General features: G+C 55.6%; 1 protein-coding gene across 4 annotated transcripts in view; it reads left to right on the top strand.

The window, feature by feature from the left end:
* Positions 1 to 26946, top strand: part of PIK3R6 (phosphoinositide-3-kinase regulatory subunit 6) — a 32134-nt gene extending 5188 nt beyond the window's left edge. For 2 of the 4 annotated variants that reach the window (XM_035342495.1, XM_035342492.1), the window contains exons 3-22: positions 3342 to 3669; positions 7082 to 7199; positions 9672 to 9755; positions 10813 to 10904; positions 12656 to 12724; positions 12976 to 13108; positions 13923 to 13992; positions 14383 to 14566; positions 14965 to 15112; positions 15971 to 16057; positions 16314 to 16770; positions 17544 to 17643; positions 18398 to 18520; positions 19005 to 19115; positions 20631 to 20721; positions 21409 to 21479; positions 21716 to 21806; positions 22286 to 22356; positions 23392 to 23504; positions 24255 to 26946. In XM_035342495.1, the coding sequence (XP_035198386.1) occupies positions 7187 to 7199; positions 9672 to 9755; positions 10813 to 10904; positions 12656 to 12724; positions 12976 to 13108; positions 13923 to 13992; positions 14383 to 14566; positions 14965 to 15112; positions 15971 to 16057; positions 16314 to 16770; positions 17544 to 17643; positions 18398 to 18520; positions 19005 to 19115; positions 20631 to 20721; positions 21409 to 21479; positions 21716 to 21806; positions 22286 to 22356; positions 23392 to 23504; positions 24255 to 24411 (2265 nt within the window). In that variant the 5' untranslated portion in view covers positions 3342 to 3669; positions 7082 to 7186 and the 3' untranslated portion in view covers positions 24412 to 26946. Of the gene's footprint in view, positions 1 to 450; positions 641 to 3341; positions 3670 to 7081; positions 7200 to 9671; positions 9756 to 10812; positions 10905 to 12655; positions 12725 to 12975; positions 13109 to 13922; positions 13993 to 14382; positions 14567 to 14964; positions 15113 to 15970; positions 16058 to 16313; positions 16771 to 17543; positions 17644 to 18397; positions 18521 to 19004; positions 19116 to 20630; positions 20722 to 21408; positions 21480 to 21715; positions 21807 to 22285; positions 22357 to 23391; positions 23505 to 24254 lie in introns of all 4 variants that reach the window. The other 2 variants (XM_035342493.1, XM_035342494.1) reach the window with 2 other exon arrangements.
* The last annotated feature ends 242 nt before the right edge of the window (positions 26947 to 27188 follow it).

The following is a 27188-nucleotide window of genomic DNA, read 5'->3' as shown; positions in this document are numbered from 1 at the left end:
TGTGCGAGCAAACCTGGCAGCAGTTTTCAGAAAGCGTTTATTTTTTCCCTCCGATTGTTTTTCCAAAGCCGACTCCGGGAATGGAAAGAGAGATGCTAAATCTAAAAAGCTGATGCTTCCGGAAAACTCGTTTCTTCCCTTAGAAAGAATGAAACGTGACGTTGGCGAGGAAGTCTCCAAAGAGCCGTTAGTGTCCAGGAAGCCGCTCCACTTCCACGCCAGCTTTAGCAAAGGGGTCTGGGGCTCATTTCATCCTGACGGGCAGACAAATATCCGCAGTGGTGTGGGCTGTGAAAGCGTTTCGTTACTGAAGTGCGTCCCTCTCGCCCCCTCGCTCCGCGGGCGTGAGCCTCCTGGCAGGGACGCGCCTGCTGGAGCAGCCGGCAGGGAACCGGTGCAGCAGTGTTGCTGGAAAGCAGAGGCTGAGCTCGAGACGCCTTTCCTTGGCAGGGAGAACCTGAGGGAGAGCATCTGGTTTCGTATCAGAGCTGCCTGAAACCACAAGCCCTGCCAGGTTTTGGAGTTGAAACTGGAAATGGGTCCAGAAGAGTGGTCCCCCTGCTTCTTCTGCAGGTCTCCTCCGCGCCAGCAGCCTGTTTGAGTGGGGACAAAAATAAGGCTCCTCAACAGGCTCTCCCAGGTGATTTTTCTGTGTTTTTTTTTTGAGTTTCATCATGAGAGTTTGGCATAGTTTTCATTTTAAATGTGGCACATTGCACTCAGGTGGTTGGTGTAAGGTGAAATGGAGCTTGTCCTCAGCATTCATCCTTGGCCATGGGTTGGGTCCTTGGTGGGGCCTGGAGCTGTTGTTACGCGGATGGTAAGGGGGGTGCAGGCTGGACTTGTCCCACGTTCCTACCCAAGCTGTGCAGTGGGGCTGGAGGTCAGGATCTGGCCCTAAAAGCAGCCACTCCCCTGCAGGTGGACATGGTCTAAGAGGAGGGCACAACCAGGAGGGCAGAGCTGCTCTGACAGACAGCGCTGGAAGCTCTTGCCGTGGCATCGGGTTGTCCCGGTGAAGGTGGTGACCCTGGGTCCCAGAGGAGCAATCGCACAGCATTTCGGGGCTGTTGGCCACGCTCTGAGCAGCCCAGGGGATGTGATGTCAAACGGGCAGGTCGCCTTGGGGTAAAATGTCCCTCTCGGAGCTGCCTCCAGCTCCCGCAGGAGAAAACCGCCTTTGGCTCACTTTCGATCCTCCTGCTTCAGCCGCTCTCGCCAGAGCTGGAAGGAAACGCGGGCTTGGAGCCGCCCCAGCGCGAGCGCTGTGTAACGTTAGACTTTCGGAGGTGCTGCTTCCATAAGCGAGCTGGTCGGAGCAGGGGGAGGGCAGTGTGAGGGGTGGCGGGTGCTGCTCTGCCCCACAGGACGTCTGCCGCTGCACAGCACTGCGCCGCGAGTGCTGCTGTGCCTCCCCTCCAGCCCTGCGCCTTCTGTTTCTCCCTTCAGGACGCCCCGGTGCAGCACAGCTTGCTCGCTGCTGCCAATGGTATTTGCATGATCCTTCCTTGCCCTGGCTCCTTTGGGGTGTCTGCTGTAGGATCGGGAAGGGCTGGTGTCTGGCTGGGGGCTGGTGGTGGGATGGGGAGAAGGGAGAGGAGGAGCGTGTCCAGCCTTCCATAACCTGCTCCTGGGCAATGCACGAGTTTTTCTTTGCAAGCGCCTGTCATTGAGCTGATAAACTGGCACAGGAAACCTCAGACATACCCGTGTAGTGAGTTTGTAACCAAATACAGGGCTTCAGAAGGCGTGGAGAGACAGTCTTTGGAGCGGGACTAAATATATCTCGGAGAGAGCAAGCGTGTGCGCATGAGCTGTGCTTACCCTGCTTTGTCACTGGTGTCCTTGGGCAAGCTGGGAGAGGGGGCATCCCGCAGGACTGGGCATGGTCAGCGGGTGTCTGGGCAGTGATGCTCACGACCCCAGCCAAGGTGTGCTGGGCAGTGGAGGATGCTCGTGTGTGAGGGCGGGATGGAGGGACCGAGCTTCCCACCTGGCTTTGGGTTTCCTTCCACGGCTTTAGGTATTTCTGCATCACTCCTTCTGTGTCTTGTGTTTCACATAGGCTAGGGGGTTGTGTTTTTAGCAATTTCTGCCAGCTTTTGACAGTCTGAGCAGCAAGTCCTGGGGGAGCTCGTGCATCCCCGTGTGGAAGGCCACCAGGGGGTGGCCTCTTCCCTGAGTGTGGTGGGGGTAAGGAGATGACTCAATGGATGGACACTTTTCCATCTGTCCGCTATGGCATTTCCAACCCCACCCCAGGCAGTACTCTCCAAAAGCTGCCTACCTGCACTGCGGCCAGCTGCTCTCTGGTGCCAGGGCACTGCTTACGGCGGCTGGAGGAGACCACGGCATGTGGGGGCCTTGCTGCTGAATGGGCTGGGGGAGCTGGGCTGCTGCAGGGTGGGACGTGGCCTCCTGGGGCCGAGCTCTGGTCCTGGTTGGGCCGGATTCCCTGTCTCTCATGGAGGCTCTTGGGTGCACGCTGGCAGTATGTTGGCAGCAATTCCAAAACCCCTGGCAGCCTTGGTGGTGGCACCATGGCTGTGCCATGCTGTGCTCCAAGGGTCCCTGCTCAGGGCTGCAAGGAGCCTGGTGGGCAGGGGGTGCTCCAGCCACAGGGAGCACGGTGCTGAGCCCAGACCCAGACCCTTTGGGACCATAGGTGACATGTCCTGACACTCACAGGGACACTAACCCATGCTATAACTGAAACAATCCATCCCGGGCTATCGCAGTGGTGTGCAGAGGGTGGGCTGATGGGTGCTGAGAAACAGGCTCTGCTCACGCTTTCTCTGCCACCCTGGTAGCTTAGAAAAGGAAGATATAAAGACCTTTAACCTGTGATCTTATCTGGGTGTTTCTGGGGTGCTTTCACTGCCAAGTTCTTCATTTTCATGAATGCAGCCAGGTGCTGCCCATAACTACCCCAGCTCCTGGAAGAGGTGGCTTTGGAGTCACGCAGGTTTTATCACTAAAAGCCTCATGGCTATTGAGAACTGAAAGGAGGAATGTGGCATCCCTTCCTCGTTCCCTTTCTTTTATTTTTTTTATTTTTTTTTCCTGTAAATGAAATAAAATACAGCTGATGCCTTGGGTATTTTAAGAATTGCAGGGAGGAAGCAGGGAACTGCAGCTCTGCAAAGAAGTGGGATGAGCGCAGAGAAGCCTCTGGTCTTGCTGAGCTGGCAGACAGCAAAATAACCAGTTACGGGATGAAATGTGTCTCGTGTCTGCTGCAGGGAAGAGAAGAGATGCATGGGGAGGAGGGGGACAGAAAGCGGAGGAGTGGTGTGGTTCAGGGAACTGAGCAGCTTCTGCCTCTCGCCAACACTTTGCAGGGCCAGCGTTTACGCCCCGCGCTGCCGTATTTCCCCTTGGCTCCGCTCTCATCTCCCCACCATCGTGTGTGCTGGCTGGGGCCTCTGAGCCCTTCCTGTTTCGAGGTAGAAAGCTTGTGGTCACCAGTGAGCAGCGGGCTCCGACACGCACACAGAGCAGAAGCGAGCCCCGGCAGGGTTCAACGTGGGCTGCCGGTGCCGGAGCTCAGGATTGCTGCTTCGCTGTTAGCTCCTGCCTGCGTTGCCTCCTCCTCCTCCTCGCCATGAGCCTGCCAGGACCATCCCGTGCCCTGCGGTGACGCTGGGAGCTGGAAGGACACAAGGGAAGGTGAGTGCAGCCCAGAGCAAGGTTGGGGATCCTCCTTCCTCGCGTGGTGCCCCTGCTCCCAGCGCAGTGGGGAAGATGTGGGGCTGGCATGAGGTGGGAGGTATGTCCCCAGCCTTCTGGGCACGGCTCCTGGAAAGCATGTGGCCCTCTCTCTTGCAGGCTTGAGGTAGTCCACCAGGCATTTTTTTCCCCAGAAATGGGAAAAATATCTGCCTGTATTGACATGGGGCCAGCAGCAGCCCCCCACTGCTGGGTCTTGGGATGTGGCACCATTGTTGCTGAGGGCCCCCTGAGGTGCCCTTGGCCACCCTGGCTGAGAATGTCCCTGTGTGAGACGCCGGGCCAGCCTGGGAGAGGGGACCTGGGTCAGAGAGGGGCTGCAGCACATTTCAGACACATCTCTGTGCCAGCTCTCCCCACTCAGCACCAGGGCTCACAGCACACGTGGATCAGGGCTTGATGGGCACAGAGGTGGCTGTCACCAGGGCCTTCAGCCCCATGGTCTGCGACCAGAAGGGGTGGAGATGGCAAAGGGGCTTTGGCCCTGTGTCCCCTGCATGCGGGGACATCCCTCTCCATCCTTTCCAGGTGAGGAATGGTCCCAGCGTTGCAGTGTGTCACACCTGGTCCCTGCCTGTGGCTGCCACGTCCTGGGAAGAGCCTGGCAGGCAGAGGGGCATTGGGGGCAGAGCTGTGGGTGATGGGGACAGATCCTGTTGCAGCCTCACACAAGCTCTGGGGATCCCATTGCTGGACACCATCTCCCACTACCCTGCACCAGCACAGGCATCTCCATGTCTGCAGTTGTGCACACTGCTAAAATGCTTTTTCACCCAGATCAGTGGCTCTAAGTGTGGCATTGGTGCTCAAGGTGGCTCCTGTGTCCCCCAGGGACGCTTTAGCTTCTAGTGGTTGCCAGCGACCCCCTCCTACCCACATGGCCTTCCCCAGGACAGGGGCTGGCATCTCCTTCGCAGGGGTCCGAAGGTCTTTGCTCTGTGCCATGCCGAGCTCCGCTGGTGGTGCCGTGGCCATCGGGCACAGACCAGCCTGGCTTCATTAATGTCACCTGGGCAGCAGCCTCCAGCTGCATGGCTGAGGGACCAGGGACATGGCTTTGGCAGTCAAAAGCTCTTCTGAAGGCCGGCCGAGCCAGTGCACTGTGCCTGCGGAGGCTGGTGTCTCCGGCATTCCCTGTCGGCTGTGTTTGCTTTGTGAAGGCAAACCGAGGTGTCTCCCCACTGCTGCTCCAAGCAACAGCCCGAGCTCTGGTCTGAGAGTGCTCTGCACAAGGCTGAGTTAGCCCTGGTTGCAGCACAGCCTCCTGCAGCTTCAAAGCCCTCCTCGCCGTGTCACTGGGCTCGGGTTGGTGCTTGTTGCTGCCAGGGAAGCCCTGGTGAAGCCTGGGAGGGGAGGTGGGCAACGTGTCCGCCCGCGGGCTGATGCCATCCACCTCCTGCCATCTTCAGCCCCACCTCCCCTCCCTGGGAACCGGGCTGACCCCGACCTTTCTCACCAGCCTGCTTCTACCCATCTCCTTTTGTGCCTTGTACAAAATTTGTCCTCCTGCTGGACTCTGAATATGCCGGGGAGTGGTTTGGGGAATTTTATGTTGAATTTTCTTGGGAGACTCGAGTCTTTGGAGCAGACAGGTGGGTTGCTGGCCCCGTCTCAGGTCTTTGCAGACAGCGAGGAGTGCCAGCGCTTCTTAAGCCAGCAGGCGACGGAGAAGCAAAGTTTCTAGGGCCTGGAGCAGCTCACACCACCCCGAGTCCTTTTCTAAATCTGGAAAGCGAGCACCGGTGCACCGGTTCCCTCCCACGCGTGGGTAGATAGGATGCGGATGTGGAAAACCACCGACACAATTAGCAGCCGCCTGCCTTTCGCTTTGGCAGACGCCTCTGCTGGCCCCGAAGAGCCCGGCATGCACCCAGCCCCATGAGGGGGCTTTTTCCCCGCAGGAAATATCACTTTGAGAGCCACGGTGCTGACCAGCCCGCCAGTGGTGTAACGCAGCTGTGTAGTGCTGGGCAAGGAAGGGATTAGGGCATTGCTTGCTGTCCCAGGAGGTGTCAGGGGATGGGGATGCGGGGCTGGCACCAGGTCGGGTGCTAAGGGTGTGCCACAGGAAGGAAAACCCTGTGGGCATTCCTGCCACCCACAGGAAAGAAATGGTTTGCTGAGCTTTGTAGTCCCCCCCCCCCCCACCATATGTCCTGGGTCTGCAGACTGGGGTGTTGGTCTTGGAGGAAACCACACATCCATCCCCACGGTGATGTCCACGTGCTGCAGGGACGCGACTGCCAGGTCAGCATCAGCTGAGCTGGGGGCTGGAATCGCCCCCTGCTCCCTGCCCTGCACCAAGCCATGCAAGGAGAGGCAGGGCTCCTTACTCATTAGTTCCTGTCCTTGCCTCCCTTGTCCTCACTGCCTTCAGTTGCTCGAGGCTGGGAGCTGCCCATTGGGAGGTGGAAATCTGCAGCGGTGGCTTGGAGCCAGCCCCAGCCCGAGAAAAAAAAGTCCTGGCAGCTCTGGGTTGGGTGCTGAAAGCTTCACTTTCTTCAGGAAGCTTTTAGTGAGCGTCTGGGAGAAGCTGAGAGCAGGATGCTCTCGGGCACGAGTTGTGTGTGCCTGGGAGAGTTCCCGCAAGTGTTTGTCCATCTCCTGCTACACTTGCTGGGTTGGGTGGGGGATATGATTTAGGAGCTAAATGGGCAGATTTAGGACCTCAATGGGCAGAGATAGATCTTAAATCTATAAATTAAATGGAGAGATTCCTATATAGAGCAAAGGCATGAGCAGGAGTGTGGGCTGATGGTCTGACCAGGGGCACAGAGGACTGACGGGGTCCCATGGGTGAGGAGAGGGCAGCTGCAGGGACACTGCCTCGCCGTGGGCACCGGGTGGCCGTGTCACAGGCAGATCTCTCTTCCTTCCTCCTCTGCTTTCTTTTTCCTCTTTCTTTGGAGAGAACAATGCTCGATGGCAAGGGGAACTGTCTGGCTCCAGGCTGGCTTCCCTCTGGAGCATAACTGGCTCCAGGGCTTTCTTCAGGTTTTGTTTCTCTGGGTGCTGGATAGGGATGGGTCAAGGCAACAAATTAAAAACCTCATGGAAGTTCAGCTTCTCTTCTTTATTTTTATTCCTTTTGGACTTCCCATTTTGGGCTCAGTTTTATTTAACCTGAACATTTTTTCATAAATCCTGGGGAGGAGAGGGTTCCCGGTGCTGCCTTGCCCTGGCGGGGGCTTCTTGCTGCAGGTCCTGAGCACTCGGGTGGGTTCAGCTCCAAGCTGAACCTTTCTGCCCCAGAAACCCCAGCCTGGGGCATGCCCTCGGGACTCTGACTCACAATGTGCTCCGGCCATCCCCGCTGCCAGCCCCAGCTGACCATGCCCCATGGTTTCTGCAGGCAAGACACCGGACCCGAGGCCATGCCCGAGCAGAGTGAGCAGCAGCCGCGCACTCGCCCATCGTTGCAGCCGTGCCCGTGTCCTGCTGCAGCCCCGGCCCGGCCATGGAGAGCACAGGTGGGTGATGCTGCTGCACGAACCCTTCCCCACCCCATCCACACCTCTGTGCCCACTGCCCCCAGTAAATACCTGGCTATCTAACGAGGATTGATTGTTGCTGGGCAGAGTGATACCATGGGACCCTGCACTTTGCGAGGCATTGGTAAACCCTGATGGGTGGTGGCAAACTGAGACATGAAACACCCAAGGAATGGCCAAAAGATTTGCTGTAGGGTGCCTCCAGGTCTGGTAACCAGTCACAATTAGAATTTAAAGCAATCTCACATTTTATTGTCAGTATATCAATGCTGAAAGGTTTTATTCCACTTACAAGCCACTGCTGGCTGTTGTCGGTGGGCTGAGAGCATTTTTAGATCAAAGCGCCCCGTGTTTGTGTTGGAAGGGGTGTTCTGATGCTTCACTCCCCACCAAGGGACCTCAGCGTATCACCACTGCAGTTGCTTTGATTTACAAAAAGAGGACGCAGTATTTATACCAACGCTCAGGAAAAACTTCCCGTAGTCATTAAAAATATACACAAATAAAAAGAATGGGAAGTTTCATGTAGTCCGTTACAGTGTGTAATCCCTCAGTGCAAACACAATGAGCACAGTAGTGTAAAGGAGGAGCTTTACCAAACCACTGCAGGGAAAACAAAAAGGAGAGAAAATACAGGTTTCTAAAGTGAAACTTTAACATTTCCTCAAGTAACACGTCCAAAATGAGAAAGATCCCGTTTCAAAGGACACTTCTGCACCGTAACCGTACTGTGTGGGTACGACGGCACGAAGCATGGGATTTTCCCCATGCACACACACAGCTTCAGCAGCACACGATGAATAATTCTGAACCCAAACGTGTGGTTGTCTTCTAACACAGCCTAGACTGCAGTCACTGCAGTAAGTGCTCCTGTGCAGAAGTTTGGATTCCACGGATCCCCTGCCTGAACATCCCTAATGGGGTGTGCTTCCCTGGGTAAACAGGGTATTTTGGCTGTTGGGCTGTGCGCTCAGCAATGGGTCATTCCCAGTGCTTTAAAGTTTGCATTTCCCAGTCCGGTTTCATCCAGGGCTTGTGCCTGGTGCCCCTGGTCACAGTCTTGTTGGAACCTTGTCATTGCAGCCCTGGGATCGGGGAGGGCACGAGTGGCTTGCTGTGGGCCTGGCCCTGCTGCCTGCATAGGAGCTGGGGCTGAGGGGGCGGCAAGGATGCTGGGGTGGGCTAAAGGCTCCTGCTCCCTGCTGTGCATCACTGGCGGGGATGCTGGTGGCCCTGGGGTGCCACTCGATGCTGCTGAGGGATGCAGCAGGAAGAGCCAAAAAACATCCTTGGTTCTTGCATCAGACCTGTCCTGAGATGGGGCATGGGTCTGCATGGGACAAGGGGGCAGATGCTCAGAGCTGCCCCGTCTGCCACACGATCATGTCCCTGCCCACAGGAGCCTCAGGTTTTGGCTCACTGGAGATGCCTCTTGCAGCCCCTGTGTGGCTGAGTCTCCAGCTGAGCTGTGAAATCCCCCCAGGGTTTTTTCCTTGTAGCTTCCAACCCATCTCCCACAGGAGAGGGGTTACTGTGAATACTGAGGTCCTACCCTGGGTCAGGCCATGTTCTGGCTGCTCCAGCCTACAGAAGGAGTGCATCACCTGATAATAGCTGACTTTATATAATGAGTTTCTTACTACAAAGGAGCAAAAGTCCTTTTGTTATGGGGGAATAGAACCCAGAGCAAGGAGGGTCACAAAGCCTGGCCATGGTGGAGTAAAGGGATCTTGCATCTCCCGGCCGATCCCCAGCGTGCCTGCAGGGCTGGCTTTTATTTCACAGCTGCAATGTGCCAGCGCTGACACACGAGCTCCCTCCTGATGGCAAGTCCCCACCCCACAGACGAGTCATGCCCCCAATCAGATCTGAGGTTTTCAGATTTATTTTTGGCTGAGAGCAGGATGCTGCTCGGCTCTGACGTGCACGAAGAGCGGGTGGCAGTCACAGGGCTCGGTCCCTGCCTCGGGGTGCTCAGGGCCCATGGGTGGCAGCTGTGGGCTGGGAGAAGCTGCAAGAGCTGGGTGGTGGGTGAGGGTGAGGCCGAGTCCACGTGGTGCCAAAAAGCAGAGGTGTTTCTGCTCTTGCACAGTGCCAAGCTGTGGTTTTCTTCCTTTGGCTTGTATATTTAATGTGCAATTTTGCAATTCAGCAAAGGGAGAGGGATTCTGCAGAACCTATGCAAAACAGTCCTCTGCAGAGTGTCTGTGCCACCACGTTCCTCCAGGAGGGCTTTGCTCCCCGGTATGGCTCCATGGGCCACCAGACCATGGGGTGGCACTTGTCCCCCTGGCTCCAGTGCCCCTGGGGAGGGCTCTGACCTGTTGCCATGGGGGCTCAGCTGGATCTGAAGCCTGCTGTGACGCCCATCCTGAGGGATGCGCACCCAAACCAGTGCGTCATTCCCCAGGGGTGCCACCCAGGCCACTCACGTCCACTTTGTCCCCGCAGAGGTGGAATCGGACATCCTGCGCCGTGTCCGCACGCTGCTGCGAGAGCTGGACGGCCACCACCCCGCCTGCCAGCGCGACCGAGGTGAGGTCCTGGGGACAGCTCTGCTGCCACCCACACTGCGCACCGGGCACTGCGTGGCCCCAGCCCCACACTGGTCCCCTCTCAGATGACACCAGGGGGACACGAGGTGACCTCACGTTCCTCTGTCCCTTCCAACCTGCTCTTAGAGGTGCCAAATGTTTGCCATCTTGCAGGTGCCTCCATGCACCAACCCCGGTGTTTTCCATCCCTCCTCCGCGTGGTTCCTCACCCTAACCTCAGGCAGGGGTCCAGCACTGGGGCAGGACACAAAATGTCAGAGCCTGGGGCTCTGTTCCCAGCCCTGACACCAACTCGCGCCGCAGCCCCTTCCAGCTCGCTGACACCTGAGGTTCCCGGTCCCTCCATGCGGGGCTATTGCTTTACCACACACGGCTCAGCTCCATGCTAGGGAGCCAGCTGAGATCCCTGCATCACCGTAGGGGTCAATAAAGCTCTACTCGACCCAGCGATTGGACTGCTACAGCCCCGAGGAACTTAATCGATTTCGAAAAATTGATTTTACTTGGAGCACACAGGATATTTTACAGTTAATTAAATCTGATTTTTGTCTGGAATGAGCCTCGACAAGTCTGCAGGGCTGAAAAGCTTTGTGGTCCTTACTCTAAGCGCTTGGGGTCGGCAGCCACAAGTGGCTCAGGTACTGCGTGCTGGGACCAGCAGGAACCCCAGATCCCTGGGGCAGGCAGTGAAAGCAAGCTGGGAGGGAACAGCAAAGAGACTTGATGTCATTTAGTCCATTTCCATGCCTTGCTTTTCTCCAGCTCCCCAGTCCCAGGTTTTTTGGGATGCTTTCCCAAGCATTTGCCGGTGCTTGACATCAATGCTGCACCCAGGGTGAGGGCAGCGGGGTGACTTGTCCCTGCAGAGGGTCACTGACTGGCGCGGAGGGTGGAGAAGCCTGGGTTAGCTGTGAGAGTGATGCCAGCGGTGGTTTCTGCAGCAGCAGTGCCCAGGTCTTCCCTTTCCTCCACCACAGGCAGCTCCCTGCCCATTGTGGCTCTGCGGGGAAGCCTCACCTCTTGTTTTTCCTTCTCAGGGATGCTGCGATGGACGCTGCACAAAAAAATTGACCAGAATCCCAGTAACAGCTCCATCCTGGTCAGGATCTTGGTGAAAGAGCTGGAAAGGGTGAGTGCCACCTCACGCCAAATGTCCCTCGGGAGGGGGTCTCACCTCTCCTGCAGGGCTGTCTCCATCCTGGGCCATCCCCGGCCTGATGATCCCCCGGGTAAGGGTTTTTTAGGGCTCACAGCCACAGGCAGTTTTTTGCAGCTTGCAGATTGCACGGAGCAAAACACTTCCGACTGCCCCCAGGTCCCCCGCCACCCTCTGGGCCAGCTGCGGCCCAAGGTACAGTGGAAATTTCTCCTCCCGTCCACTTGTTTCCTTCCGAGCGGTGTCAGATCAGAGCCATCCAGCCCCATATCCTGTCCCGAGAGCATCTGACGGAAACTGGGCGATGCATTTTTTGATTCATTGACTCGTCTCACTTTCTGAACTCGGGTGAACCTTCCGTACCCGCAGCAAGCTGCGGCGACCAGCTTTGTGGTTTGACGTGATGCGACGTGACGAGCTCACACCTTTTCTTTACGAGCACACCTCAGCTCTTCCGGTGCCGAGAGGAAGAGCCCACGTCCCCCAGTCCTCCTCAAGTGTGGGGACACGGCCCCTGCCCTCCCCAGGCAAGGAGCCCCCTGCACCCCTACTGTCAAGTGGCTTTTGCACATCCAGGTAGGCAGGAATGCCCACATCGCCCTTGGCTAGGGATGCGGGAATTCCCCTGGTGGGGCTGAGGTCTGCTTTCCCCTGCTAAAGCCATCTCAGCCCCTCCCTGCTATGCTTTTATCCCTCTGCAGCTCTTATTTTTGTGTGCCCAGGAGGGATGTCAGGCCTCCTGGTCCGTAATTCCCTTTGTCTCTCTGAAGCTCCTGGAAATCAGTGCCACGTTATTTTTTTCAGCCTGCTAGTACTGCAGCAGCTCTGAGCAGGCAGTAGCAACCACCGATAACAATTCAGCAATTTCATGCTTGAGCTCCTCTGGGGCTCTGCCCAGAGATCAGCTGGGCTCAGCAATTCAGTATTACTCATTTCATTGATCGTTTCAAAAGCTTTGCTGCCATCGGTTCAATTTAACTCGGAGCCATGAGCACGCAATCCCTGAAAAGAGGTGCAGGGGGAGGCTCCCCAGGCACCAGCAGCAGCACGGTGAGGAGCTGCAAGCCCTGCGATGCCTTTCTTTCTGTCCAGCAGGGCTACAGGAGTGAGGGATGGCATCCAGCCCGAGGAACCTTCGTGCTGAATAGCCCCATTTCCATTAGGGCAAAACAAAACTTGATAAAGCATTGCCCCCTCCCTGGCAATGAGGATCCGTGAGGTTTTTGGGGTGGAAATCTCTCTGTGAGGTTTATCTGGGGCTGCTCCTGCTGTTGGAGCACTGCTAGAACCGGGCCAGGCTGTGGGCACGTCCTGCTGGCTTCCCACAGCCACGGATGGGGATGCAGGAGCAGCTCTCCTCCTGCTCTGGTTCCACGCCCTCCAAACTCAACAGGGGCTTTTCCCAGAGGTTTTGTATTTCCACACGAATTTTGACATCAGAAAGGCACTCCCCAGTGAGCTCAGTTAGAAAGTTTTGTTCTCCCTCTCCCACCACGGGTGCTGCTCCTGCTCCTGGTGGCCCATCACACACCCATAGCAGCCCATGGCCAACTCAGGCAGCCTGCCTGGCAGGACCTGTCCACCCCAGGGACACCCTGCCCACCCTGGTGGCCCATGGAGAGACCCCAACCTCACCCTGGTGCTGGGAGCATCCTGCTGCACCCAGCACATCCCGGGGCCCATGGTGGATGCCCCAGCACTGACCGTGCCTTTTGGTCCCGCAGGCGGAGCGAGGCGACTACCGACATTATATCATCCCCCTGCTGCACACGCTGATGTACACCCTGATAAAGGTAACTGCTCACGGGCTTCGCTGGGGCAGAATCCCGGGGAATCAGAAAAATGCATGTCCACAGCCCTACGGTGGGTACTGCTGGGGGCTTCCAGACCAACGCAGTGCCTGGTCCTGCTTCATAGATTGCATTTCAACCCAGGCTGAGTGTGGTGTAGCTCTCCTTCTCCTGTCCTGGGGTCTGCTGGGGGGAGAGCACCCTTCAGGGTCTTTGCCCGTGGCATATCCTTACCTGCCCCTTTCTTGCCACAGGCTCCCTGTATCTCCGACGAGCTCTGCAGCAGAGTGTATGACTTCTGCAAGAAGCTGCTCACCCTGCCCAAGCCTTTCTGCACCATTGGTTTGGACTACGCTGTCAGGCTGAAGATGGAAAGGACAGCACCGGGTACGATGGCTTCCCTGCTCTGCCCCTGGGTTTGGGGGTTTTCCTTTGCCCAATGCAATGAGCCATGGCAGGGATTTCTGCATGGGGCTGGCCAAACACCTGGGGTCTTCAGGATATGCTTGGGTGGGAGGGTTCCCCTCTCCTGATTTCAGGTGGTTATTGGCAGAAAACCTCCTGCTGTTGGTGGAAGCACCACTGAAATCAAGTGGGGTTCCTGGGAGTCTGAGCCCAAATGCATCACCCTCGCCACTGCTCCCTGCTACCTCCGGAGCTCCAAGGTCACCCCCAGCAGAGGTTTAACCCAGCTAAGAAAATAACTTCTCTGGGGAGCACCAGTGGGCTATGAGAAGGTTGCACACTGTATTGAGTGCCTGAGCACGGTGGGGTGGGTGTGGACCCTTGGATTGTCCCCACCCCAGGGCCAGGCACATCACTCCCCACTCTGAAACGCGTTGTGCCCTTTGTATCCTTCGTATCCCTCCGTATCCAGCACTATCCCCCAATGTGGCCCCATGGCTGTGGCTGGAGCCGGGCTCTTCCTCCTGCTCCCGGCCCCCTCCTGAGCTCATAATCCACTAAACAAAGGAAGGGAAATACAGGAAATTATCCCTGAATAGAAGGGCTTTTCTTTTTCTGTAGCACAGCCTATCTTCGTCCTTGACTATTTTTAACCAGGGGGCTGGCTCTCGGCTCTCACCTCGGCTCCCTAGCGCCTGGTGCCGGCCGCCTTGGCAGAGCCTCCATGGCCCAGCCCCTGGCTGCGTTGTTCTGCCTCTGCTCTGACTCCTGCCTCTTGTCTTCTCACCTTCACTAGGTATGCTCTACCAAAGAATGGTGATTTCCGAACAAAGTCTAAAAAGCAACCCGTACCCTTACCAGGAAAAGTGAGTGGCATCTCTTCAAAGGTGTTGTGACTTCTGTCTCTTATCGCCTCATCATCCTGTAGTGAGTCCGTCCCTTTCCTGCACCCCGGGTCACTGTTGGATGCAGACCCCTTGCATACAGACTGCATGGCAGGAGGCGGTCCGGGGGGATGCCATTTGGAGGCATCCAAACAAGCTTTGTGCCGGGAGGAGCACGTTCCTCCCACCTGCCCCCGTTTATTTCCATGGCCCCGGGAGGCCTGCGGGGAGGGGGTATCTGCTGTGACCCTTCTCTGTGCAGGCAGAGGTGTGAGCTGCATGCACCAGCCCCAGTGTCAGTAATGGGAGTTCTCATCCCACCTCATCTCACCTCTTCGTCCCCCCCTGTTCCCACCCACCCACCCCATGCAGGATTTTCATCTTCGCTGACCCGGAGCTGCTCTCCGAAGCCATCTGCAACGCGCTGGTGACCGACACGCAGGCGGCTCGGCTCTCCCAGAGCCCGCGGGCATGCATGTGCTACGTGATCATCCACGCCATGCAGGCAGCCCTGGGCGAGGGCTGCGACCTCAGCGGCTTGCGGATGAGCCTCCAGGTAAGCAGCAGCACCAGCACGGCACCGCGTATGCGTTTCTAATGGTCCCACTCTTGCTGGGCACTTTGGAGCAGGGAACTGCTTTTGGCAAGTGGGGAAACTGCCCCTGGCACCTGGGTGCTGGTCTCCATCCCGAGTACCCCCAGTGTTACTTGCTGGGCTGGGCTATGAGCAGAGCTAGAGCTAAACTAAAAACCCTTTGAAATACAAAATAATTGCTGCAGCAAGAGCCAGAGGTCTTGTATCTTCAGGTATGCGCAGCAAAGCTGGGCTCTGGGGCTGAAACATGGGCTCATCTGTGAGCCCATCTCCACAGGGTGCATTTGCCCCCTCCTGACATCCTACCTGTGGAGTTTCTCTTTTCATGCCTCGGGGCTTTAACAGCATCTCTGTGGCAGGACATGTCCATGAGTAAGGTCGAGCACTGGTTCCAGCAAGTGGTGGCGGCTGTTGAGTGCGGGGGAAGCGAAGCGAGTGTGGACCGCGGACAGCATGTGGAGAGGCTGGAGAAGATTTACTGTGCCCTCCTCGGCTCCTCGCCACCAGGTGAGGCCCCTGCCCTGCTGCCTGTCCCCACCATTGTCCTGTTTTCCATCCCCAGCCCCCTCTGCCCCAACTTCAGCAGCATCCATCACTGGGAAGTGGTCTCGGCTCTGCACTGCAGCCCCATGTTGGGGATGGGATTCAGCAGTCACAGCTCTGTCATTTGCAAAGGGAGCTGTGGGAAGTCCCTGTCAGCCAGGGCTGCTTGGTCTGCAGTGCTCTGCTGGTGTAAGGTGCTTCCTGGCACGGTCCAGACTGGGGACACACCAGGCCCCAAAACCTCGCACCAATGCCGAGGGCAGTGGCGCTGCCTCCTGCCCCCACAACAGCAGCGCTCTGTCCCAGCGTGGTGACCCTGGGGCCACACGGACTGACAAACCTCCCCGTGTGCCCTGGCTGTTCCTGGTGCAAGGTCCCTGTGTCCTCCTCATCTCCCCAGAAGAAGCCAGAGGCTGTCCCACAGCTCGGAGATAGGAGCAGCAGCCAGTGGTGCAGGGAGAGGAGCAGGACCATCTCCCTTCAGTCTCACTGCTTCTCGCGGAGCCCTAATGGGGTAGAAACAGCCGGTGGTGGTGGGGTCAGAGGGTCCCTTCATCTCAGCTGAGATCACCAGTGAAGCTCCTGCCACCTGGGTTGGAGGCTGAGTGCTAGAAAAGGTGTTCTTTATTCTGCTATCCCTCTGCTGTCTGCAGCAAAGCAAGGTCCTTCAATTGCCCGTGCCTCAGTTTCCCCATCTTCACTTCTCCCTTCCCCCAGATGTGCAGGTGCTTTCTCCTGGCACTCAGAGGCTGAAGCAGAGCACTGGTTGGGGTTCGTGCATGGCCTGCTCCCATGTGTTACGAGCACCCTTTTTTCCCCCAGGTGATGCTCCCCTGGGGAGGCTGCAGGGCATCCCTCTGCCTAACCCCAACATCAGCTTCCACCTCTGGAAGGAAGACGACCAGATCTGTGAGTAGGGCATCAGGGCTGGATTGGGGGAGCTGGGGGGAAAGGGGTGAAGGAGACGAGTGGGGCACCCCTGTGAGATACCCTCAGAGCACCTAACGTGAGTGATGCTGAGCTGTTCATGGTGGAGTGGGAAATGAGGCTGAAGGGGGGATTTGGACCAGCTGTGGTTGGCATGAGAAGAGGGAAGCTGGGGCAGGACGAGGGCTCAGCCTGGGTCTGGCTGCGTTTCCCTCCCTGAGCTCCCTTCTGCCCACAGGGAAGGAGCTGGTGCTGTTCATCCGCCCGCTGTCGCAGAGCTGCGAGCCTGACCGCCTGAGCCAGGACCTGGACAACTTCGAGATCCAGGACATCATTTCGGAGTGCGAGTGCTGCGAGCAGACCCGCTTCTCCGTGCTCTCCACCGACAGCGGCATCGAGCGGGACCTGCCTCCGGCAGCCGAGGAGCCCTTCGCCCCTTGCAGCGCCGACTCGGAGCAATCCCGGCTCCAGAGGAAGGGCGGCATTAAAAAGAAGCCATCCCCACTAGAGAGCATGGCATTCCTGCAGAGCGGCTGCAACAGCCCCGGGGCGAAGCCCACGGCCAAGGCACAGAAGAGGACGGGCGTCCCCGCCAAGCCCCCGGCCCCGCTCCAGAGGCTGCACACTGCACGCGTCGTGCTGCTGGGGGACGACCGGGTCCTGGGGCGCCTGGCCCAAGCCTACCACTCCTTGAGGTGCCCGGCTGGCAGCCACAGCACTGTTGTGTGGGGGAATGGGGTGGGGGCTTCGCTCTGTTGCAGCAGTCAGGGTGGCTGGGGATGGGGTTGGGCTCCAGCGCTGCCGGGGACAGGATGGGACCTGGGCGTTTTGCACCCAAGTGCATCCGTCGTGGAGTGAGCCACAGAATGAGTTGAGTTGGAAGGGACCTTCAAAGGTCATCCATCCAACCCCCGCCATAGGCAGGGGAATCTCACAAGGTTGCTCAAAGCCCCACCCAGCCCAGCTTTCAATACCTCCAGGGATGGGGCACCCACAGCTGCTCTGGGCAGCCTGTGCCAGTGCCTCAGTGCCCTTATGGTGAAAAACCACTGTCACTGGCTGCACTGCCCAAATGATGACATGGGGAGTTCTTCCCTTCTGTGAATGAAATGGGTTAAAAAAAAAATAAAAGACCAGAACAAAACAATAAAACAAGACAAGATGTTTTCCAATGCACAAGGGCAGAATCCTAAATGAAAGCTCCTGGCCCAGGCTGGGGCTGGGCTGTGGTGCAGAGCTGGACATGAAGGGGTGGCTGGTCCCAGCCCAGAGCCCACCCATAGGACACCCCTTACCCCATCATCTCCCCTGGAGGATTTGGGAAGCTGGGGGCTTTCCTGCCACCTGTTGCATTGGGCACAGGAGGCGAGCGAGGAGGGTGCATGCTTGTGTTGCAGAGCTGCTGTCGGGAGCCGTTTTCCTCCCCCTCCACCTCTGAGACACGGCTATTTCTTCTTTCCATGTCAAGGAAGCGAGAAACACGGCGTGTGTTCCTGACTCCGAGGCTGAACCTGCAGTTCTACTACATCCCGGTCGTGACGGGGCAGCCGAGTGCGCTGACAGCCACGGTGAGTCTGGTCCTCTGGCTGCCGGGAGCTGCCGTGTTTTCTGGAGGAGGAACAGGGGGCTCCCAGGATTCACACTGGTGAACGCCTGGTTCCTAAAACAAGCAGGGTGGGAACCAAGGTGGGGCGGCTGGGCTGGGTTTGCAGGATGCCTTTGGGGATCCATCAGCCCAGGAGACATTGGGGTCGCTCCAGCCACCCACAGGGGTGATAACTCACAGCCCAGACAGGGTACTGAGCCGTTATGCTCCAGCTGTGCCCAGCTTTAGGGGGATAAAGGGAGCTTTGGCAAAGGACTGGTGCTTGTCTCACCTCCCAGGCTCTCAGAGGAAGTGGTCGCTTCTTTCTGAGGGCTTTGCCTGTGTGGTGGGGCCCCAGCTTTGGTTTTGCAAGTCACCACATTGCAGTTTATTTTGGGCAAACTTTGAGCTTTGAGATAGTCATACTTATTACGATATTTGAAGGTGGCCCAGAGCTGGCTGTGGGTCCTAACGGATATGCCATTATATAAATGAGTATTTCTTCTTTTAATTCTTCACTGATTTTCTGTTCTTGAGCACCTGCTGAGTGAGTGCTGCAGGAAATGCTTTGCCATCTTTGGATCAAGCAGAAAAGGGGGTCACAAGTGGAGGGCTGCCCAAGGGGAATTTGCTTTCCCTCTGCCTCCTAGCATGGTTTCCCCAGGAAAGCCCCTGTTTCTGTGGCTTCAGGTATTTTGAGCTGTGGTTGTGCCCTGAGCTGTGCATTTCTCCCGCAGACCCATGCTGCTGCCAGCCCCGAGGAGCTCTGCGAGGTGGCCGGGTACCTGGGCAGAGCCGACCCCTGGTACGACAGCAACATCAACACGCTGTGCCACATGATCCCCAAGCTGGCCACCATGGTATGAGGAAACCTCACACTTCCCTGGCGCTGCCTGAGCCTGGCTCCTTCCCCAAGCCCCTGTGGCACCCAGGGATGAGCTCCTGCCTGCAGAGCCCTTGTGAGCCCTGGATGGAGGCTTTCGTCCTGCCAACAGCTGGGGATGGTGCAAATGGCTGACTGCCCCAGCCCACAGGCCCTATTTGCTGTGATGCTTTTTTTTTTTGGTCAAGGGACAGGAAATGGCAGATTTCAAGAAAGCAAATGTAAATGAGGCATTTGCTGAAATACCCCAGCTATCATTTCCTGGCAGTTTGAGCCACCATCGATAGCCTGCAGAAAAGGCTGGCAGTCAGGTGCAAGCCTTTGCCTTTTCCATTGGCTTTGGCTAAGTTGTGGCAGAGCAGCTGAGCTCGTTGCTCAGTAATTAGTAGGAAAGTGTGCGGGTTTGTGGCAGTGTTTTTGCAAAGTGAACGTGGCTGATCCACAACATGATTTTCCCCCAGCCTTCCTCTCCGAGCAAACATCTTGTGACTGATCTCTTCATCACCGATGTGATCGCCTACTACGTCCGCATGGGCGCCCAGCCCGTCTGCTTCCAGGTCTACACAGTGAAGGTGGGTGCCCCGTCTCTGGTGCTGCCCTGTGGCCCTGCGAGGCTTGTTCCCCATTGCAGGATGTGCTCTGCAAAGCCCCTGTGGTCTTTGGGCAGCTCTGAGCCCAGATCTCTGTGCCACCCAGCCCTTCACCTCCTTGCCAGGTTCCCAGGTCTGGTGGCTCCACGTAGCACAGCTCAGCTGGAGTCAGTGATCCTGGGAAGGCTATTTCAGGATCGTGAAGGTCAGCAAAGCAAACCTTAAAATCACCCCGCACACCCGTAGGTTTCCTGCTCTGCTGGACGTGGGTTTGCTCAGGAGCACTGCACCTCCTGATGCTTTGGGAGCTGTGGTCAAACAGGAGTTTTCTGGGTGGCTTTGCTAAAACCTTACTATACCTTGTAGGGGCTTTGCAGGGTTTCCTGAAGTGCTGTTTTTCTTTGTTTCCTGCCAGCTTTTCTCTGAAATGGTATCAGAGTGAGACTTGGCACTTGATACGAAAGCAAAGAACTACTCTATTTGGTCATGAAATACCAACCCCCCATCTCTGGCAGTTTTCCCCCTTCAAAGCTTAAGGTGACACCAATGCACATATCTCCTTTTAATCTAACTGTGGCCAACCAGGTGATCTATTGCACCAGAGGAGCAGCCATTGCGTGGGCAAACTGGCACGTGGCTTGCGAAGAGCTGGAAGAGCTTTGGGAATTACTGGTAGAGCATCACCCAGACTTGATCTAGTAACATGTAGCTTGTAAACACCTGGAGTACCCGGTCCTCAGCTTGTGTGGTGGGGAATTTTGTTCTCTCTCTGAGTTTTTTTCTACTCATTTCTCCTCTAAGACAGAAATCAAGAGCAAGTGAGAGAGCGGGTGACTCAAGCAGGGGAAGAGGAACTGACTCCAGATGCGGTTTTCAGATAGAGGCACCTAAACCACCCTGCTGTCATACAGGGTATGATTCCGCCTCATCTGGAAGCACTGAGCCTGTTTTGCCTTTTTGGTTAAGACCACATTGTTCCTCTTCAGCTGCAGAGAACTTTCCTGGAAGTGAGGGTCAAGCCCCACAAGAGCTGAATGTAAGCAGAAGCTCTCCAGGACATAATCTCTTATTTTCTCGAAACAAGCCCATGAAAAGAAAAATAACACATAGGTTTAAGTGACCAGTTGATTTAGGTATATCGGAGAGAAATTACGTGCCTTGAAGCTAAGCCAGAGTCTGTGGTCAGGCTCCCCTTGACCTGGGTTGCCTCTGAGTGCATGGCTGGGGACAGACTCATCCGTGAGCGTGCAGTGACACCCAGTGGCAAGGGACACTGCCATGGCTCTGCCCACTGCCTTGTACCCTGGCAAGGTCTGCCATGCTCCTGGGCTTCAGAAATCAAAAATCAGATCTCTCCATCCCATATTCCCCTGGCTGCCATGGGGAGGTCATAGATTCCCTTCCACACCTGGGTACTCTGGAGAACCTTCTGATGTCACGACCCCAGTGTAGTGTCACAGGGTGACTGAGGACAAGGCATTCTTTCCTCTCTTTTAGGTTTTCTTCAATGACCCAGCGCTGGAGCCAGCTGAGGATGTCTTCCTCACTGAGCTGTGTGCCCAAGTGCAGGAGAGCATCTCCCACAGAGGTGCGTGTTTCCTCCCCATGGAGCCCCACAAATGGGGCTGCCACCCCGGGGGGTCCCACCTGCCCCAGCTCCCTTCCACCCAGTCCTCAGCCTGCAGCAACCAAGGCCATGCCATGGGGCCATGGGGCTGCAGCCCTCGTTCCTCAATGAGCAGGAGGTTCCCTCAACTCCTCTGTCTCCCTCCTGGGCAGGTGATGCCAGCCTAAATGAGACATCTTGTGGTTACTGGTCCCTGGTCAACCAGGTTTTGTAGGGGAGGTTTGGTTGGATCCAGGACCCTCTGAGGTTGGACCAACATTTTATTCTGGCTGAAGGAACAAGCTGATAGCTTTAAAAACATCCCCTTTTCCAGATATTTTCCCTGTTAGAAATTCTGCTTCCTTGAGTTGCCAGTGATGGGACAAGAGCGCTTGAAGGCTGGTCCCATCCAGCACCCCAATATCTGATCCAATGGATGCTGGCCACTGTGGCTGGGCACAGACCCTCCAGTGAGTCCATGGATCTCACTCACTGGTCCTTTTGAGGGCACAGAGCCCAGCTGCTGTAGGCAAGGACTGGGGCTGGTATGCCCACCCGCAGCTGCTGTGTGATGGAGGGGTGGCTCGTCCCACGGGAAGACCACTCTCCTCTGGCTGCAGACGGGTGAGATGAGGGAAACCTCATTCCTTCCTGGCTCCTCCCTTGCAGAGTTAAACCTGACTAAGAAGAAAACGACCCTGGAGGGCCCTGGCATAGATCTTGCAGTAACGTACAAGAAGGTAAGTGGGGCTCAGGGCAGCCCAACATGCCCCTGTCCACACACCTGGCACAGATCTCCCCAGAGCAGTGATCAGGCCCTCCTCCTGTGCCCTGGAACTGCACTCTGGAAGAGGACAGAGAGGTCCCAAAGAACTTTAAGAGTCTGTTATCTAACCCTACATTTGTGAAAAACTGTCCCAATGCTCCCCAGGTGCAACCCCTCTGTGCGGCTGAATTAACAGAGCCTTTTACGCAGGTTGTGGTGAGTGACCGGGCAAAGGAGGTGTCAGCATCCCTGCGCTCCACAGGCCTCGTGATGAAGGCCATCCCTGCCGATGAGGCCGAAGGTGGGTTCCTCTGGCTTGGGAGCAGGTGAAGGAGGTTTGCTGAGATTTCTGGTGCTCCACAGAATAAATCCGACCACAGTACTTGGTGCCAATCATGCCTAGGCTGTGGGGTTGAATCCGTGACGTACACGTACTGGTGTCACCACGGCCTGCGGTCGTGTTTTCTCGTGAATGCTGTGCGTGGGGCTCCCTGTAACCCAGGGTTCTGCTTAACCATAATCTGGTCTTGGCAGCACCTTCCTCTTGCTGCAGCCTTCCTCTTTCACCTTGCCCTGAGCACAGCCTTTGAGGTTTCACCCCGAGCATGACCCCATGCAAACCCCTGGCCGTAGAGCTTGCTGGATTCCTCCTCTTCTGCCAGCCAGCACATCCCATGGCCCTCTCCCAGGGGACCTGCTATGGGGTGAGGCACTGTCCCCACTTGAAGCTAAGCTGAGATCATGCCACCATTCAAAGCTAACACACTGCTTCTGTTGCAGATCTGTTGTGTCTGAATGTGAACATCACTGAAATCATTAAGATCAACAACTTGTCGGGACGATCCTTCTCAGTAAGTGGCTGTGGATGCTCCTGGCCCTGGAGGGGTCTGCCTTAAGGAAAGTCCTTATTGCAATGGGAAAGGGGGAACTCTCCATGGGAGGGGAAGGTTCTGGGGCCATCCTGCGCTGAGAGGGTTTTCCATGGAAAAGTCCAGTTTTTCAAGTCAAAGCCCCAAGCACTGTCCCTGCTGCTTGATACCACATCAAATCCTGTGGTGACCCTGAAGGACTGAACTGTCACCGAGATTCTGTGACCCTGGGGACAAAGTGGAGAAAAAAGGCTTAGCCCCAGACATCATGGCCCTGCTTGGGTAGGGGAGGGGATCTGTAGTTCTGAGATCAACCCCTTTAGCTCCACAGCTCCAGCAGCAGAGTCCTCTCCAGACCACTTGTGTCAACCACTTCAGGGCCCACCAGAACTGAGGCTGTTGGGGAAATGCATAAAAGGGAAGCAGGAACTTCAATGAATCTAATCAGAACCTCGGAGAGATGGATATGCAAGAGATAGGACTGAAAAACAGGGCTCCTGTCCCTCTCACTTTACATGAGATGAGACGCTGTCCTGTGGGGATGTGTCCCTGCAGTTTGGGTTGCAATACTATTGTATTATTGTTGGACATTTGGGGTTGCCCTGGAGCTTTTAGTTTCTCAGCTGGTGTTTCCAGATAGCCAGTACTCTTTTGCTTATTTTCACCTGGCTTTTGGAAACACCACGGTGCTGTGGCCTATGCTGCCCATCAAGGTGCACCAAGGCCCTGGAGAACTGGCCACACGTCCTGTGAGACACCCCAAGCAACCAGTGCAGATTTTGACAGTTTGCAAAGTCTGCCCTTGCAAGCTTTGGCCAGGTTGTGATGTCAGAAAGTGGAAGAGAGATACACTTCTATCTTTAATCAGCTACCTTGAGTCACCTCTGAGGTTAAAACTGAAAGAGAAAGGCATCATTTGTCCCTTTCATTCCCAGCATACACACACCACCAGTCACCGCGCGGCACAGGGCAGGGAAGTGAAGCACTCACTGGGTTCCTCCTCCTTTCTCAATCCAGGCCATGGCAAACAGGTTGAAAACGCGCGATATCAAAATCAGGAGCACAGAGCAGAGGCCCTTCACGGTGTGCCTGGACAAGGACAGCAGAAGAACCTACAGGAATGTGATTAGGTGAGGATGCCCTGTGTGCCAGGCTCTGCACACCTCACCCGTTAACTTGCATCCCTCCCAGGAAGAAGGGCTTCCAACGTGGAAGAGCTCTTCCCCATGGAGTCCTAGTCCTAATGTGGTTATATTTGATAAAAGACCCATGGGTAAATCCATTGATTTTCCAGGGAAAGCAGGGCAGAGTGGTGCTCTCCTGCTTTTGCATTTTGGGGTGGTAGTGTGAAAAAAAAATATTTCATTTTTAGTAAGGCTCTGTCATTAAGACAGTAGAAGGAAAGGTAGATTCGAGTTCTTAGATCTTCTAAATTGTTTTGTGGAGCTGATGCTCTCTACACTGACTGCAGTCCTCACTGGGGTATCTCAAGCATATGAAGGTGTGGGGAGAGTTCAGCCCTGCTAAAAGGGCAGGGATTGCTGTGGCTATGGTGGTGGCAGTGACATATGACGTGCTGGAAGTGAACAGTCAGGGTTTGCGGTTCATGTTCCATAAGCCATGTGGAGCATAGGTAAAATGTGAGTTTCTGAGAACTGAAGTGAGCCAGGCTAAGGCCCCTGGTTTTGTGGTTAAATGCTAATATACAGCAGCTCGTCTTCCCAGCCAAAATTAGTCTGAAAGCACAAAAGCAGCTGTGTCTCAGCGCGTCAGTCCTCCTCTGCAGTCAGCAGAGGGACTTGAGGTTTAGTCTGCATTCAGACTCTGGCCATCAAGGGCAGGCTTGCATGAGCAGTAAATATGTTCTTGTACTCTTGCAGCGTGGAAGTGTCACCCTGCCTAGAGCCCAGCTACTGCTTGCAAAAGACAAGGACAATGAAATCCAGCGTGCACGAAGCAGAGGATGTGGGCCTTGTGAAATACATGCCCAAGTCTCTGCTGTTGCCCATCAACACATTTGCAGGCGTCATCCAATGAAGCAAATGAGAAAAAAGCTGGTGTGAAAGATGTGACATCTGGGTCCTCAAAGAAGAGATGGAAAAAGAAAACACACTAAGAAGCCACCAACAGTGATTTTACGACCATAATGGTGTTTCTAGAGCTGCAAAGGCAGAGGTGGAGAGGGCTCACGGAGGACAGCTGCGTGCTGGTGAATGGCAGTGGTGACCACATCCAAGGAGCCCTGCCAAGGGGCAGAGCTTTCCTGAAGACCTGAGACTTTCAACCTTTTGCACAAGTCAGGAAAAACCTTTGAGATGTTTCATTTCAGGAAAAGGACTGAGGAAAATACAGCTCAGGTGATGGCGTGTGCTGTGTTGTGGATCGAAGAGCAGTTGCTATTAGTAATATTTATTATGGTGGTGTGTCCTGTCCTGGCATAGGATCAGGGCTTGTTTTGCTGGGTTCTGCACAGCAAACTCAATTCTGGCACAGGATGATGTATTTGGGCAAACCGATAATTGCTCCCCTGACTCAACCAGGAAACCTCACTGCAAGCCCAACCACAACTGGGAGCATCTGTGCATGTGTGTGAGACTTCCAATGCAGGAAGCCAGTGGGAAACCTGCTGTTGTTTCAGAGGGGCTATAGAAGATAACGACAGATGGTGTGACACAGGGATGTGGGAAATCTAGTGCAATATTTGGCGGTGCTGAACTGGACTAGAACTGCTCAGGGTGCTGAGGCTTTGCTCTGAGAAGCAACCTCCTGCGATCGATGGAGAAGCAGAACACCTGGAAGACTTCTCTGTTCCTTTCCTCTGCTGCTATCATGGTGTAGAAACCCTCCCCTCATTTGCAGATGGGCTCCAGCTAACCCACTTTTATTGATGATCATGTCAGAGGCCTTGTCTTCATTCCAGCTTGTGGCTGGCTGAAATAATGGAAGAAACGAGGTGCGTATTTATTGACTCTCTGAATGTGGTCTGAGGTATCTGGGGCGTCTCCAGGGAGTCTTCCAGAAAATCGTGGTGGTAGGGATTTGGGATCATTCCTTCTATGACACTATCATTTCTTACTCTCTTGGCTCCCAGATAAATCCTTACCTGGGTTGCCTTCACTCAGAGGTGCTTGCTTGGATCTCCTGCCCAAAGGAAGTGTCCTTTGGCTTTGTCTGTGTGCGTAGCAGCTCCTCCAGCTCTGCCTGTCACCCACGGGGAGTCCCTGGGGCCAGCTCTGCAATGAGGTGATGCTGACCCAGCTGCTGCGGCACTGGCAAACCCCTCTGTTAGCCCCAATGGCTTGTGCCAGTTGGAGAAATGCTGGTGTGGGCTCAGTTTTTGTAGCCAACCAGAAGTCAAAGCTGTAGTTTAAGGCTGTGGTCACCAAGAGCAGAAGGAACCTCCTGAGGACAGCTCAGTTCTTCCTTGGGAAAAATGCTGAAGGTGAGAGAAGAGCCAGCTTTGGCAGGGTGAGTCCCAGCCAGCAATGACACGGGGGATCCTGGGAAATGCTCCCCCTGAGCCATTTCACCCACACCTGGAGCAAGGCGCCCACCTCTATCCAGGTGTCCAGGTCTGGAGGTCCTTCCCCTGACCTGCCCCACGCCTGTGGGTTGTCCTCCTGGCTATATCTCACGGAATCCCCCCGCTGCTGTCCCTCAGGGTCACCTTGGCACAGGAGGCATTTTGCCGCCTGTTCCAAGCTCAGGGTTTATTCACTCTCATTTTGAATGCCCCATGCAGACCCAGATTAGCACTGAAATACATTACCAGGGGTAAAGCAACACCAGAGCTGTGGGTGGGTGATGCGTTATTTAGCGGTGTAAAGAGCCTCCAGGTCCCCAAAAGTATTAAATCGCCAAACCAGCACAAACACCTGAAAGATCATGTTAGGCAACAGCAACACGACCATTTCCCCAGCCCCCCAGCCTCAGAATCCCCCCGCAGGAGTCACAAACCTGTAAGAAGACCTCAGCAACCGCGTTTGGTTCTTCGGTACTGTTTTTCACCTCCACTTACTCACAAATCAAGAATTGTTGGTGTCCACCAATGCCAGGCTTAGTCAGCAAGCATTTTGGCCCTGAAGGGAGCTGGATTTGGAGAGGAGGCTCGGGAACGAGTCAAGAAACACACGTTTGCACCAACCGTCTTCCTCTGTGAGCTGCTGCATATGCTAACTTTGGGCTTAAGGGGGTGGCAGTGGCTCTTCAGACCTCCGCTCCCTTGGGGCTTCGTTGCAGGGGGTTGCACACCCCTGGTATGCCCGGATACTACTTACAAAGCCATGAGACCATGCTTTGGGTTGGAGCTTGGTCTGCGGCGTCCAGAGTTGGCTCTGTACCGTTGTACATGATGTAGATGGATTATAAGTTATTTGTACAGGTGTCAGAGATGATCTATATCAGAAGGTGCGATCCTTTTAATGCCAATTGAATATATATATATATATATAAAAGCACAGCAGAACTGGACAGAATTGTTGGTGTTTATTTTTTCTATTTGTATGCAGCTGGGGTGAGTGAGGAAAAAGTTGGTAAAAACTACCAAAAAAAGAATGAAAGGACCTTTGGCCCTCTATGGCTGATGTCTTCTCCTCCCCACCCTGGGGCTACCTGCTGTGTAGGTAAATGCTTCATTTCCATAGTGCTCTTTTGTGAAGAGAAAGGCATAAATGGGAAAAATGCAGAGATTTGGAAGCAGGAGTCCGTATCCCCCATGCTGGCTGCCCCTCGACTCCCTGCTGTGCTGCTGTAGTGTGTCCCCACAGCCCGGCCCCCTCCAGTTCTGTTTCCCCCCAGTCTGGAACACCGCCCTT

This window comes from Oxyura jamaicensis, chromosome 18 (assembly GCF_011077185.1).
Source record: "Oxyura jamaicensis isolate SHBP4307 breed ruddy duck chromosome 18, BPBGC_Ojam_1.0, whole genome shotgun sequence".
Classification (NCBI taxonomy): Eukaryota; Metazoa; Chordata; class Aves; order Anseriformes; family Anatidae; genus Oxyura; species Oxyura jamaicensis.
Note: the sequence above shows the minus strand (reverse complement) of the source record. Positions and strands in the feature narration are given on the sequence as shown.